We start from the raw sequence: 15,691 nt of genomic DNA on the forward strand, positions 1-15,691 counted from the left end.
AATGTTCAATACCTTCCTGACATTGAACCATTTAGGTCACAATCTCACAATCTGCAGGGACTACAGAATTATCAGGAGATCATAGCAAGCCTGATGGTGAGATAATAGTTCTGCTTTACATACAGTTCCATGAGCACATTCATTATATCCTTTCTCTTCTCCAAACATCCATTTGTCTGTCTCATCCATCAACCTCATCTTGTCATAGTCTACGCTATAAATTCTTTAAGGTAGTGTCTTTTTATTGCTTATTAGTACAGTTCCAGCACAGTGAGGCTGCAATCCTCGATTGTTGCCTTTTGATATCACTGCAATACAGTTACAACAATCCTGTAAACAGAAATAAAAGCCAAAAGCTACCCGGAACTACAAATTAGACAACTTTGGGAAGACAGCTTTTGTTCACCAAAATACTAAATTCCTGTTGTGCTTGCACTTACAAAATTAAAAGTATTGGAAAAATGCCTAATGTTTTCTGCAACCCTACTCAGTGAACATTCTGAATTTGGCAAACAGTAAAAGAAAAAAGTCTGAATAACCTCCAAGTCTCTGGTGTACATCAGAAAATTAGCAGAACAAAGCTAGTTTTTTCTTAAAAAAAGCATGAATAGGGAAATATTCCAGAAGATGTACATCATATTAAAAACAGAGTCTCCAAACTTCATCATCCCCAAGCAGAACATTCTACCATAGCATGACAGAAAATAACATACCACCATACATACAAAGTACATTGTAACTCAGTACAACTAAATATCCTGCCTTGAACAAATCTGAAGGGTTTCAGAGCTCCCTAAATTTCAGCTGCTTATAAAACTTAAAAGCATCATGTGGATCAAAAATGAGCTACGTAATTTCAAAACAACCTCAAAAGTTAATCTGGGGTAAAGATATGGAGAGTATTTACTGTTGACCCTGACTTGATATTGGAGGGTTCATAGTCATTAGGCTATGATTCCTTCTGAAATCTGTAACAGGAAGTAGGAGGGGATACATAATTGGGTTATTAGGCTAAAAGCTGATAGGCCTGAGAGGACAGCACATACTGGAGATGTTCAAGAACAGAGTTTGTCAGAAGGCTTTAGCAATCTGGATGTTATGCAATAACTAGGCAGTTAAAAGTTTCAAAGGGGGTAGCCATGTTAGTCTGTTTTAGCAAAAACAATGATGACCTTTGGCACCTTGAAGACTAAGAAATTCTTGGGTTCCAGCCCATGCAAGCTTATGCCCAAATAAATTTGTTTTTAAGGTGCCACAGGACACCTCGGTGTATAGTTAAACTATCTTTATGTATAAGATTAAGAAATGTGTGATGCAGTTAATTAATAATTATGGTTTTGCTATGGATACCCAAGGGGCCACGCATGGAAAACAGACTGGTATCAACCTTGTTATGTAGTAACAGAGAGATAACCGTGTTATTCTATATACTATCAAAACAAAAAAGCAGTCCAGTAGCACTCGAAAGACTAACAAAATAATTTACTAGATGATGAGCTTTCATAGGATAGACCCACTTCTTCCCACCAGATATGGCTATGGTCTGAAGAAGTGGGTTTGTCCCACAAAAGCTCACCACCTGATAAATTATTTTGTTAGTCTTTCAAGTGCTACTGGACTGCTTTTTTTGTTTCAATCTTGTTATGGTCACAGCCTCTGGTCAAGGTGATTAGATATCTAACAGGTTAAATAAAAGTGAGATATAAAAGAATCTTGTTCTCTAATTTTGGATCCACTGGGTCCTCGAGATGGTATAAGTCAGAGGTGGCCAACCTTTTTTCTTCAGTGGCCACATGGCAATTTTTTACATGTTCAGGGGGTTGAACATGGAATAGTCCCAAACCTGCCCCTGCCCCATCCCCAGGTTTCACCCATCTCAACCCCAAACCACACCCCCATCCTCAGGTTTAACCCCTCTCAGACCCAAACCTGTCCCCCGATCCCCAGGTTTAACCCACCACCCCCAGGTTTAACCCCTCTCTCAGCCCCAAACCGAGGATTAAGCTCCATCAGATGATGCCTGCTCCTCCCTGATGCTCCTTCACTGCGGACACTGCCACCGCCTCAGCACAGCTATGCAGCTCCCTGCCAAGCAGTGTGGGCGGCTTACTACCCTGCCCTGCCCTGCTGAAATAATGGAACTAAATTTAATTGGTTTAATGGCTGGATCCCTCCAACCACCCTGCCAGCTATTAAACCAATTAAATTTAGTTCCATTATTTCAGTGGTGGCCGGGCAGGGAGCTGGAGGAAGAGTCAGTGGCGGCAGCATCCAGAGCAGTGACTGGCTCCATGAGGAGCCACAGGTTGCTGACGTGGATAAAATGGCACCACTGCCGGCTTTGTGGGCTGGATGAAAAGGCTTTGCAGGCTAGATTCTGGCCCATGGGCCACAGGTTGGCTACCCCTGGCATAAGCTAAATCATAACCTCCCTTCTGAGGTGCTCCATTTACAATTCCTTCTATCTTTGTTTCCAATTGTCTCTTAGGTTGTAAGCATGCACAATGTATACAGTACTCACTTCATGCTTCTACATAATAATTTTTCTATTATTTCAATTATAGTTGTCTCTATAAAGCTGAAGTTTGTGTGTCCTTGACTAAAATTTCATCTTAAGAAATTCTAACTAGCCGCCTGAAAAGCAATCTGTGACAAATGCATATTGTACCTAAAAAAAAAAAAAAAATCCTATAATTAAGGCTAAAAGAGTTTTTAGAAGTACGGATCAAGGCGGATGCTTAACACTTTTACCAAGTCCATATCAACTTAAAATTTCAGTCTTAGTTTGCTAGCATTGTCTTCTTCAAATTAAAGAATGATTTGGTATCCTCTTATACCTCTGCCATGAGGTTCTAAATAAACCAGGAAACAACAACAAGAAGTTGCCTGACTAACTATAGGAGTCCCTGACTGGCTACAACTATGGACCCCTCCTCTTTACCTGACTTCCAAGCCCCAACCGCGGTCCTGCTTGCTCCTGGTTTCTGACCTCCTATCCCAAACCCTGATATCCTGTTCCTGCTGTCTAGCTCTATTCCGGGTCCCTGCTCCACATTGCCCAATTCTGCCTCCAGCTCTGACCACTAGGTTCCCACCTGATACCACCTCTGACTCTGACCTTTGATTTGGTACCAAACACTTTCTTTGGTTTGGATCCTAAGCTCTAACCACTTGGCCCAAGTCTTGGTCTGATGACTAGGTCTGACTGCCCACATCCTGTTCATTCCTCTATACTGCTCATGGAGGCTTTGAAAGATCAATGTAATAGTGAGCCACTGTAATGCATTTAATTCTGTGCTCTATCTGGCTCCACCGTTTTGTGGCCTGTTAGGAATTGTGTGGCGCATTGATGTACATGTATGAATGTAACATTGTTAATGCACCTAATAATTTTGTTTGAGCATGTCTCTAAATTGTGTTGCATTGTGCGCTAACAAATAATTGGTTCATTTCAGAACTATTAACCACTCCACACCATATATGAACTAATAAAGAGAGGTTGTTTCACATAATAAAATTTTATTTTGAAACAAAATTCAGCATTCTGAGCATCTCTCCCAGTCCAGCTGAAAAGCTGAGATTCTCTAAAACATGCATCTTTCACCAACATAAGTTGGTCCAATAAAAGATGTTTTCTCACCACCTAGCTTGTCTAGCTAATAAACAAACCATTTTCAGGAAAATTGTTCTTAAAAGTGAATGGAAGATACTATAAAGTTAGACAAAAAATGCAAGACTTTTTTTTAAACAAAGAACTGCAGTCTTCCACGGAACATTGTGCTGCTTTTTCAAAGGACTATGTCAGTGAGTATTTTAATGCACCAACTTTTAAATTGCTAAGAGAAAAAAAGTAAAAATTGTGATACTGTTACAAGATTAATTGTGACCTAGATCAAAGAAAAATACAGTTTTGCCAATCATTGCTATGAACTCCTTTATGACAGATGTTCAGAGCAATAGTTAATCTGAATTATTCTCTGTGTACTATCTCAACTAAATGACATTAAATGTTTCTGATCTTACCATCTTTTCTCAACTTTCATTTTTCTTAGAAATATTAAGTTTAAAAAAGTATGATTTTCACTGTTTTACACACACAGCTTGATTTTATCACAATTTTTCACCCATCTTTTCCAGTTTGTTTTGTGACTCAAGAACATGAATTCTTTTCTTGAAATAAATCATGATCAAGAGTCCAAACCAAACATTTATGCTCATAAGCAACCTTATGCATGTGTATATTTTCACTGAACTCAGAATAACCCAGTAAAGTTATTTATGATAAGCATCCACAGAACTTAACAGGAAAAAATATATTTTTGGAAAAAATCATTAACAAGTTTCACAAATGGCAATAAATATTTTAAGTACACTATACCTTTTATGTGCTTCCTGTTTACCGCGACATTCTTCACAGTAGTATTTGTATTCACTGCAAAGAGTTTCCGTATTGCTGAAACCCCTGAATATAACACAAATGAAAATACAAGATGTAAAAACTACCCCCGATTTTGAAATATATATTGATTTTTTAAACAGAATAAAGATCTCACAACTTTACAACATAGTTTTACATGTCTCATTTTAAATAAACAGGAACAAAACGCATGTCAAATAAGTATTTAACACTCAGATTGACCTGAGTTATTTGCTTCACTTCCTGCATTTTCATCTTGATCAACCTGGCATTAGTTAAGACGGTGACAGATGAAAGACTCAAATGTATAAGCATTTGTTTCTGTATGTACCTTAAGCAGTGAGTAATTGATGTATTTTGCTCTACATCAACAGAAAGGTCTAAAAAATCTTCATCTTTGCTGCTGATCTGCAGGAAAAAAAAAGAGAATGATTGTTAAAATAAATCTACAATAAACTACACCCAAAACTGTAGTAATTTACCTTACCATTACTGACAATTTCCACTACAAGACACTAGACCATATCCTTCAACAAGAAGGCAAGAGGATGTATTCACCTCAGCCTTTCTGATTTAAGTGTGTACCTAAGTCCTTCTGAAATCTAAGGTATAGCAGACTTTTCACTCCTAGTTTACAATCACCATAGAAACTTGGAAAGGGGTACTCTAGTTAAGTCAAAGGGAGACAAGGATTTTGGTAAAAACTAAGATAAATGTTAAAAATCACCTTATCATTAGGGAATAGCAAATATAGAGGACTAAGATGAAGTACAAGAATTCTCTATCCAGAACTGATGTTAAAAGGCTGAACCACAAACCTACCAAATGGAAAAATTTTGAAGAAAGGTTTCTGGTCGTAGACTGTAAGCTCTTTAGGACAAAGAGTTTTTCTTTTCTGCATTTGTACAATGCAGTGCAGCTTCATAATAAGGTTTTGTAAGTGCTACAGTACTACGCAATAATATTATTACTAACATGATCACGCAGGGAGGAAACGTATAAGGCCAAGTAAAATTCCTTGAAACAGTAAAGCATGCCTTTAGCTCACATTTCTAAGTTCAGACATATTTAAAAAAGGATAGTGTTTGTCGTGGAAATACCAACAGGTCCACAATGGAGTTTCACCATTGCTTAAAGATCTCATCATTAAAAACAGAGTTATTCCAACTCCCTTGGAAGAAACCTTAGTTTTGGGCAAATTCTAGAATTCCTCCATTTGGTGCCATGGTAAAATTGCAGGATTCCACCAGACTTAAATTTTTATCAGCTCATGAAGTTGAATGTGTACTTAAAGTAAAACAGATTAATAAGGCTCTTACTGAAAACAGAACTGGGAAAGTAGCAAAATCCCTAAGCAGAGAGGGTCTTCTATGTCATGCTGCTATTTTAAATATGTAATTGCTGCTGTGCCTCACTTTATGAGCGTACTTTCCTTGAATTAACCTTCTGAACAACAAGGAATGCTAACCCAATTGCATTAGATATTTTTGTGATGTGCTCACAAGGCATCCAGGTGAGTTCCCGATCCCAAGAAGCTCGTGTCAAATGCCATATGTATTCTGTGAGTTGGGAAAACCAGGTAGTGGGGAATGAGGGTACAGAGTGCACTAGACATATATTGAAGAACTGACGTTATTACTTAGAACATAAGAATGGCCATACTGGGTCAGACCAAAGGTCCATCCAGCCCAGCATCCCATCTGCCGATGGTGGCCAATGCCAGGTGCCCCAGAGAAGGAGAACAGAAGACAATGATCAAGTGATTTATCTCCTGCCATCCATCTCCTGCCCTTGTTCTGAAGGCTAGGGGCACCATACTTTATCCCTGGCTAATAGCCATTTATGGACCTAACCTGCAAAAATTTATCAAGCTCTTTTTTAAACCCTAATAGAGTCCTGGCCTTCACAGCCTCCTCGGGCAAGGAGTTCCACAGGTTGACTGTGCGCTGTGTGAAGAAAAATTTCCTTTTATTAGTTTTGAACCTACTACCCATCAATTTCATTTGGTGTCCCCTAGTTCTTGTATTATGGGAAAAGGTAAATAATTTTTCTATATTCACTTTCTCCACACCATTCATGATTTTATATACCTCTATCATATCGCCCCTCAATCGCCTTTTTTCCAAACTGAAAAGTCCCAGTCTCTCTAGCCTCTCCCCATATGGGACCCGTTCCAAGCCCCTAATCATCTTAGTCGCCCTTTTCTGAACCTTTTCTAATGCCAATATATCTTTTTTGAGGTGAGGAGACTACATCTGCACGCAGTACTCAAGATGTGGGCATACCATAGTTTTATATAGGGGAAGTATGATATCTTTTGTCTTATTATCGATCCCTTTTTTAATAATTCCTAACATCCTACTTGCCTTACTAACTGCCGCTGCACACTGCATGGATGTCTTCAGAGAACTATCCACTATAACTCCAAGATCCCTTTCCTGATCTGTCGTAGCTAAATTTGACCCCATCATGTAGTACGTGTAATTTGGGTTATTTTTTCCAACATGCATTACCTTACACTTACCCACATTAAATTTCATTTGCCATTTTGCTGCCCAATCACTCAGTTTGCTGAGATCTTTTTGTAGTTCTTCACAATCCCTTTTGGTTTTGACTGTCCTGAACAACTTGGTGTCATCTGCAAACTTGGCCACCTCACTGCTTACCTCATTTTCTAGATCACTGATGAACAAGTTGAACAGGATCGGTCCCAGGACTGACCCCTGGGGAACACCACTAGTTACCCTCCTCCATTGTGAAAATTTACCATTTATTCCCACCCTTTGTTTTCTGTCTTTTAACCAATTCCCGATCCATGAAAGGATCTTTCCTCCTATCCCATGTCCACCTAATTTACATAAAAGCCTTTGGTGTGGGACCGTGTCAAAGGCTTTCTGGAAATCTAGGTATATTATGTCCACTGGGTGCCCCTTGTCCACATGTTTATTAACCCCTTCAAAGAATTGTAATAGATTAGTTAGACACGACTTCCCTCTGCAGAAACCATGCTGACTTTTGCCCAACAATTCGTGCTCTTCTACGTGCCTTGCAATTTTATTCTTTACTAGTGTTTCTACTAATTTGCCTGGTACTGATGTTAAACTTATCGATCTATAATTGCCAGGGTCTCCTCTAGAGCCTTTTTTAAATATTGGTGTTATATTGGCCGTCTTCCAGTCATTTGGTACCAAAGTGGATTTAAAGGATAGGTTACAAACCACTGGTAATAACTCCGCAATTTCACATTTGAGTTCTTTCAGAACCCTTGGGTGAATGCCGTCTGGTCCTGGAGACTTGTTACTATTCAGCTTATCAATTAACTCCAAAACCTCCTCTAATGTCACTTCAATCTGAGTGAGTTCCTCAGATTTGTCACCTAAAAAGGCTGGCTCAAATTTAGGAACCTCTGTAACATCCTCAGCCGTGAAGACTGAAGCAAAGAAATCATTTAATCGCTCCGCAATGGCACTGTCTTCCTTAATCGCTCCTTTTATATCTTTATCGTCCAAGGGCCCCACTGCTTTTTTAGCGGGCTTCCTGCTTCTAATGTATTTAAAAAACATTTTACTATCGTTTTTTGAATTTTTGGCTAGCTGTTCCTCAAAATCTTTTTTGGCTTTTCTTACTACATTATGACACTTAATTTGGGAGTGTTTATGTTCCTTTCTATTTTCCTCACTAGGATTTGACTTCCACTTTTTAAAAGCTGCCCTTTTCTCTCTCATTGCCTTTTTAACATGGCTGTTTAGCCACGGTGGTTCTTTGTTAGGTCTCTTACTGTGTTTTTTTATTTGGGGTATACATTTAAGTTGGTTAAGTATCCTTTCTTCTTCAAGCAATTTGTCTGGAGGTGGATGCCATGTGTCTTACTACACAAGACTTCAGAATTGCTCTACCTACAGTGCCATCAGAAGCAGCTGATTGCACCCATGTAGAACTTCTAACAAGGTCTGTATGGAACTAATCTGTTGCCATGCATATATCAGTAACGCTATGTCTACACTAGCCCAAATCTCCAAATGGCCATGTTGAAGATTACTAATGAGGCGCTGAAATGCATATTCAGCACCTCATTAGTAATCTTCAAAACGGCCATTTGCATGGCCATTTCAAAGATTTGGGCTAGTGTAGACATGGCCTAAGAGAAACATCTCTAAGGGACACTTCAGATGCTGACTAAGGTCTAGTCAAGTCTGTTTTCACAAGGGAGATATTCATCTTGTAGCAAAGTAGGATGCACATTGTAATCTATTTCAACAGTTTCTGAAAAAATTGTTCCCAAATGACACAAAAAGTCTGACTTCTGAAGTAATTTCAGCCTTTTCACGTAAAAGGTTAATTGCCCTACATATGCCCATTAAGTTTGACACTCCCAGACCCTCAAAAAGAAAAGGAAAAAAAGAGGTTTAGAGTTAAAAACTAGTAGCTGGAAATTTAGATAACATGAAAGTCTGGCACCAATTTAGAAATGAATTTCAGATGAAGTCTCATGAATAACTTGGCCCAATGGTCTGATCTAGACGAGGGGTGGGCAAAATCTGCCCTGGGGGCTGGATCCAGTCCATGAAGTATTTCTCTCTGGCATGCTCAGCTGATTAGCAGAGCGTGGATACTTTCAGCCAGGTAGCATGTTTTAAGCTGCCCATTCAACCACTTGGTTCCATCTGCAGCTGAGCTGTTCCTAAAATTCACCTGCTAGTTGTGCAGAGGGAAGAGATTGGGAGGGAGGCAGGGATGCTGAAGTCAGGGTGTTCCCCTACAACCCATCCTTGCAGGGCAGGGATCAGGGAGGAGACACACTGTGGAGATGTTACAGTCTGAAGCATGGATGGTAAGTGATTGAGGCTACATCTACACCTATGAGATAAATTTGAATTTAAGGCAGGTAGCGCAGTATTACAAGACGGTCTTCACTGTAAATACCATTAGCTCGATTTAGGGAGCACTAATATTGATATCATAATATTGTCAGAACCAGCTGGGTACAGCGTCAAGTTCAAATTTAAAAGTTCGAATAAAGGCCAGTGTAGAAGCGCCACATCTTAAAATCAAATTTATTAGCCTTCAGAGGCACCCTGTATGTACCTCTCAATGCCCCTCAGTACTCCACTCTGGCCACTGCTTTCCAGGTGCGCAGGAATTAGGTAACAGGAAGACCACGAATTTCAATTCAGGACCAGGAAGCCTATGGCTGTGGGGTCACGTTCGTATGAGAGGCTGATGATAAACCTTTTTCTTTCTCTGCTGTTAGCACTGTGAGTGCATCCACACATTACAAATAGCCCCCCGCAAGAGATTTGTGGTTCTTTTGCTCCACTTGGCATTTTTTTCTGCGCTGTCCGGCGCCAGCGGCTGCCCTACCGCACCACGTAGCGGCAAGGCTGTTGTGGGGGTCATGCTTGTATAAGAGGCTGAGAAACTTCTCAGTGGCTTACATTTGTGCATACCAGCCCCTTGCTCCCCCACAGGTGCCACGCTGTCAGGGTCTTTCCTGCGCTCAGCCACACCATATGGCTAGCCCACAACCCAATAAAAAATCATGCCTGCCATTCAGTACTACCAGGCAGCACCATGTCCTGGCTTGCATGTGGTTAGGGCTCCAAGAGCAGGAAAGACTTTTGGGGGCTTGCTGGCACCAGGGGGAAGTCTCCCCCAGAGGCTAAGATTTCTGGGGGATTGCAGATGGCTGGGGGGCGGGGGGGGAACGACACTACTTCATCTGGCCCCCAACTAAAAATATTTTCAGGGTCTTTCTACTGCCAGGGGGAAGTCTCTCCCGTGGCTAAGATTTTCGGGGCATTGCTGATGCTGGGAGGTAATCTCTGTGGCTAAAATTTTTGGGGCTGGGAGGACTACCTCAACTGGCCCCCACTGAACCCCCCACCCCCGACATCCTCCACCCCAATCAGGATATGAGGAGCTCACTGTCACCAGACAAAAAGTCTTCTCTAGTGGCTACAAATTGCAGGGGCTTGCAGTCGCCCAGGGAGATTACCTCAGCTGGCTCCCCACTGAAACTCCTACACACCCCAACCAGCACCTGGTGGGGGGCTAGCTGTTGCACGGGGGAAGCCTTGCTCAGTGGCTACAAATTGCAGGGCCTGGCTGCTACTTGGGAGGAACAGTTCAAGTGGCCCTCAAGCCACAGACTCTGCATCCCACAGCCAAAAAAAGATTTTTGGGGAGCATGTCAACTGGTCATTTAACCTCTCAGATACCAAACTGCCCCATTTGTCATGTTGGCAATGTCTGTGTAGTGACTAGAGAAGCCAAAAATCTTTTCCCCTAGCCTTTTCTATCCTCTTTCTTCTAACTTTGGACCCCTTCACGCAGGGAAGAGTGAGTGGAGGGCCAGTTGAGAATACAGACTATGCACAGAAGCTGTAAAATGGACTGGGAAGCCAAATATCTTTCCCTCAGCAACTCTTTTTTTCCCTAAAATCTTTACTATCAATTCTTTCTTCATGCTTTTCATCGTCCCTGTATTATTTTCAGGGATCAGATGCAATCAAGGAAGGTGGGGACAGTCAGTGGAGGCCAGTTGAGAAGACACACACCTGCTGATTTTTATAATTCAGTTACAGTCACATTTTTAAGTTAAAGAAAGATTTCTGTGCATTTGGCGATCTACGATGATGCACTGATGCACTAGTTTTCCTTCCTTCTACCTGGGAAAATGGACATTTGCTTACCATGGGAGGGGAATAAGGGCAATGCAATGTGGGAAGATGATGTCAAATACCAGTGAAAATGCCCAGAATACTCCAGAGATGAGGAAACTGGGGGATAGATTCCCACAATGCACTGCTGCAACAGTTGATGTTTGCCAGTTGAGTGTGGCAGCAATAAGTCGACTTTGTGAGGAACAGGTGGAGAGGTGAGGATAGTCAAATTTGAATTTATAAAATCCAGCATTACAAAATTGATATTTATAAATACAAGTTTATCTCATAGTGTAGACATAGCCTCACTTAGGCATGCAGAGCAGGGGAGGACAGAGAAAACAGAGCAGGAGAGACTTCTCTTAAAGAGACAGAGGGTGGCTTCTCTCAGAAACTTACCCAGCAGCCAGCACACACACACTGCGCCACTGTCACACAGTCTGTGCCGTACACACAGTCAATGTCACGTATACTGCAGAACACAAAGTGTTCCTCTTTCATACTCACGCACTCCCTTTATATAGCCCCCAATCCCAGCTCTTCTGGCCAAGATCCCACCCCCTCCAGGGGGCCAGAGGTGGCCCGCAACCAGTACTAAAATTGGTGAAGTGACCCTTCTGTGAAAATTATTGCCCACCAGATTCCACGACCTCCCTAGGCAATTTTTTCCAGTGTTTAATCAGCCTGACAGGAAGTGTTTCTTAATGTCCAACCTTAATGCCTTGCTGTATCATATCCCCACTGGCTTCTTGTATTAGCCTAAGAGGCTAAGGAGAATTATTTTTCTCCCTCCTCATAACAACCATCTAGGTATTTGAAGACTGCTATCATGTCCCCTTTCTGTCTTCTGTTCTTTAGTCTAATAAACCCAGATTTTTTCAATCTTCCTCCACAGGTCATGTTTTCTAGACTCAATCATTTTTGTTGCTCTTCTCTGGACTTTTTCTTATTTGCCCACATCTTTCTGGAAGTGTGACACCCAGAACTGGACAAAATACCCAAGCTGAGGCCTAATCAGTGCAAAGTAGAGCAGAAAAATTACTTCTTGTTTCTTGCTTACAACACACCTATTAATACATCCCAGAATGATATTTGCTTTTTCTAATAATGTCTCACTGTTGACTCATATTAGTTTGTGGTCCACTATGATCCCCAAATCCTTTTCCGCAGTACTCCTTCCTATGCTGTCATATTCCATTTTACTCCTTCCTACATGGAACATTTTGCATTTGTCCTTACTGAATTTCATCCAGTTTACCTGAGACCATACCTACAGTTTGTCCAGATCATTTTGAATTATAATCCTATCTTCCAAAGTACTTGCAATCCCTCACGTCTTGGTGTCTTACACAAACTTGACAGTCATGCTGTCTGCACCAGTATTTAAATCACTGACGAAAACAACGAACAGAAATGGACCCAGAACTGATCTCCATGGAATCCCACTTATTATGCTCTTCCAGTACATGAACCATTGTACAACCATTCTTAGAGAGCAGTTATCAATCAGTTATGCACTGAATGTACAGGAGCTGCACCTAAATTTTATTTCCCTAAGTTATTAATAAGAAGGTCATGTGAGACTGTCAAATGCTTTACTAAAACCTAGGTATATCACATCAACCTCTTCCCCCTTATGTACAGGGCTTGTTATCCTATCAAAGGAAGCTACCCATTAGTTTGACATTTGTTCTTTACATATCCATGCTGTTATTAATCTCCTTATTATCTTGTTTGCAAATGGATTCCTTAATTATTTGCTCCATTAACTTTCCTGGTGCAGAAGTTAAGCTGACTGATCTGTAGTTTCCTGCATTGTCCCTATTTCTGTTTTTACCGATGAGTGCTATATGTGCCCCTTTCCAATCTTCTGGAGTCTCTCCTGTTTGCCACAACCTGTCAAAGATAATAGCTAATCACACAGATGTCTCCTCAGTCAGCTCCTTGAGTATTCTAGCATGTACTTCACCAGGCCATTGTAACTGGAAAACATCTAACTTTTCTCTGTTCTTTTCCTGTTTTAGCTTTGGATCCTACCCCATTTTCTCCAGCATTCACCATGTTAGGTATCTAGCTGCCAGAGCCTTCTTGATAAAAACTGAAACAAAGTCATCATTAAGCACCTCTGCCATTTCCACATTTTGTTATGTTTTTCCCTCATAATAGTATAACAGGTCTATTCTGTCCTTGCTCTTCCTCTTGCTTGTAAGGTATTTGTATAAAGTTTTCTTGTTACACCTTTGTGTTTCCACCTACTTTGAGCTTGCTGTGTGTCTTGGCCTTTCTAGTTTTGCCCTACGTTTATACTCATCCTTTGTAATTTGACCTAGTTTCCATTTTTTGTAAGACTCCGGAATTTTAGCTCATCAAAGATCTCCTGGTTAAGCCAGGATTGTCTTGTCAGACTTCCTAGTTTCCTGTTCAGTGGAATAGTTTGTCCTTTTCCCTGAAAAACAACCAATTATCATGGAAAGATATAGTAGACAGCAGGATGCCAATGGCTTGAACAATGACTTAGTAAGAATCAATAAAACAAGTTTCAAGTCCCAAGCTGGTACCTCTTTTGCCGCTAGAGGAAAGTCTAGAATTACACCTTTCAGAAGGTCAGCGGTTGCAGTGTGGGAAAGTAGAGAGTAAGTACATCTGTCCTGCACACTCTTACACATGGCATATAGAATACACACACTATACCTTAATAGTAAAAACAGGTAGCTCAGGAAGTTCCATTTTATCTTTAAAAATGTTTGCCGAGCCTAACAGCTTTAATTGCAAATGTTTCATTACTAAACGGAGCAACATCATCAGTGTCTAGTGAGAGATCTTCAAATGGTTCCTTATATACTCCTTTCATATAGACTTTATCAATAATTAGACCAGCTGGGAGCTCTCCCTATAAGAAGGGAGCTCGCTGCTCACCCCTTGTTCGCTGGGAACAGGGGGCAGCAGCTAACAGGGAAGGGAGTTTGCCTCTGGGAGTTCGCCGAGGGAGGAGCCCTGTGTTTGTCCTTTTCAGGTATGGTGTTCCACCTGTGCCCTGCAAGGCAGCACTACCAGGAAAAGGAGTCTCTGAAGAGAAGAGCCTGAAGAGCGATGGGGGAAGGTGGACCTGGGGGCACTGAGAGCAGCTGAGGGGAGAGGGGCCAATGCAGCGAGGAGGGCAGACATGGGAGCAGATGGGGGTAGTGGGCTGGGGAGGGTCCTATGGTGATGGTAGCTGGGGGGAGGGGTGGTGAAAGGTGGGGGGGAGGGTCCTGGGGATATGAGGTCATTGCTCTGCAGGGAGCTATGGTGACTCGTGGTAACAGGGAGGCATCACGTAGTTGGATCCTTAACCACATTCTCCACACCCCACTGCCTTGTGGGTTATCCTGGGAAGGAGAGAGGCTAAGGGAGTAAACCCTGCCAGAAAATCCGGAGTGGAGTCCGAAGGCGGTTCGGTGTCAACTTCTGGCACTGTCCCGGCAATTCCTGCAGCTGAGCTGGTACCAGACGTGGAGGTTATCCTCTCCTTTGGACTATATCAGTAAAGCCGAGAGGGGGACACTGGTGTCTGGGCAGCCCAGAGTCTCCATAGTAAGTGCCCAGGCTCGCGCCCGGAGAGGTACTCCGGCATCGCTGAACAGCGTTGCATCAACACGGGAGGCAACAGATACCAGTTATAAGCTCTTGCTCGATTGGCGTAGAGAACAAGTGCCAGGGGTTGCCTTCAACGGTGGGAGGGATCCTCGCATCTCACTGGACAGTCACCGCCCGCCTCAAGCTGGGCAGCCCCCAGCCAATAGTGTACTGTCCCGCCACAGTTCACCTGCCTCGCTGGGTGAGTGAGGCTTAAGGTTCCTGAACCTGACAAGTGACTGAAATTTGGGCACCAGGCAAACCAATAAGAAAATCAACAAGAAATGAGAAACATCAACAATTTAAGCTTGCTTGCTGGAATGTGCGGACCATGCTGACCGGCTTGACTGAAGATCTTCAGGCCATCAGTGACACCCGCAAGACTGCTGTCATCAACAAGGAACTGAAGAGGCTCAGAGTTGATATCGCTGCACTGCAAGAGACACGACTCGCAGATTCGGGATCCCTAAAGGAAAAGGACTACACTTTTCTGGCAGGGTAAAGGCCAAGAAGAACCCAGAGAGCATGGTGTTGGCTTTGCTGTCAGAAACACCCTTCTACAAATGGTGGAATTAGTCATGGGCGGATCAGAAAGACTTCTTTGGATCACGCTTCAAACTTGCACCGGTCCTGTCCACCTGATCAGCGCTTGTGCTCCAACCCTGTATGCCACACCAGAAGTAAAAGACAAGTTCTATGACGTGCTTAGTGCTGCTGTAGTGCAAATACCTGCTCGTGAACAACTGTACATCTTGGGTGACTTCAATGCAAGAGTTGGAGCTGATTAGGCCTCATGGCCTTCCTGCTTAGGACACTTCAGTGTGGGAAAAATGAATGACAATGGACAGCGTCTCCTTGAACTGTGCACGTACCACAATCTGTGCATCACAAACACATTCTTCCAAATGAAGCCACAGCACAAAGTGTCGTGGAGACACCCACGCTCAAAGCACTGGCATCAACTAGATGTGGTCATCACTAGGCGTAATAACCTCAA

The 15,691-nt window shown here is 42.2% G+C and overlaps 1 protein-coding gene across 1 annotated transcript in view; it reads right to left on the minus strand.

Moving 5' to 3' along the window:
• Positions 1-15,691, minus strand: part of USP12 (ubiquitin specific peptidase 12) — a 61,211-nt gene that overhangs the window by 9,651 nt on the left and 35,869 nt on the right. The window contains exons 5-6 of the mRNA XM_074982191.1: positions 4,749-4,825; positions 4,379-4,462 (exon numbers count right to left, since the gene is read on the minus strand). Of these exons, the coding sequence (XP_074838292.1) occupies positions 4,379-4,462; positions 4,749-4,825 (161 nt within the window). The remainder of the gene's footprint in view (positions 1-4,378; positions 4,463-4,748; positions 4,826-15,691) is intronic.

Source organism: Carettochelys insculpta, chromosome 1, assembly GCF_033958435.1.
Source record: "Carettochelys insculpta isolate YL-2023 chromosome 1, ASM3395843v1, whole genome shotgun sequence".
NCBI lineage: Eukaryota > Metazoa > Chordata > Testudines > Carettochelyidae > Carettochelys > Carettochelys insculpta.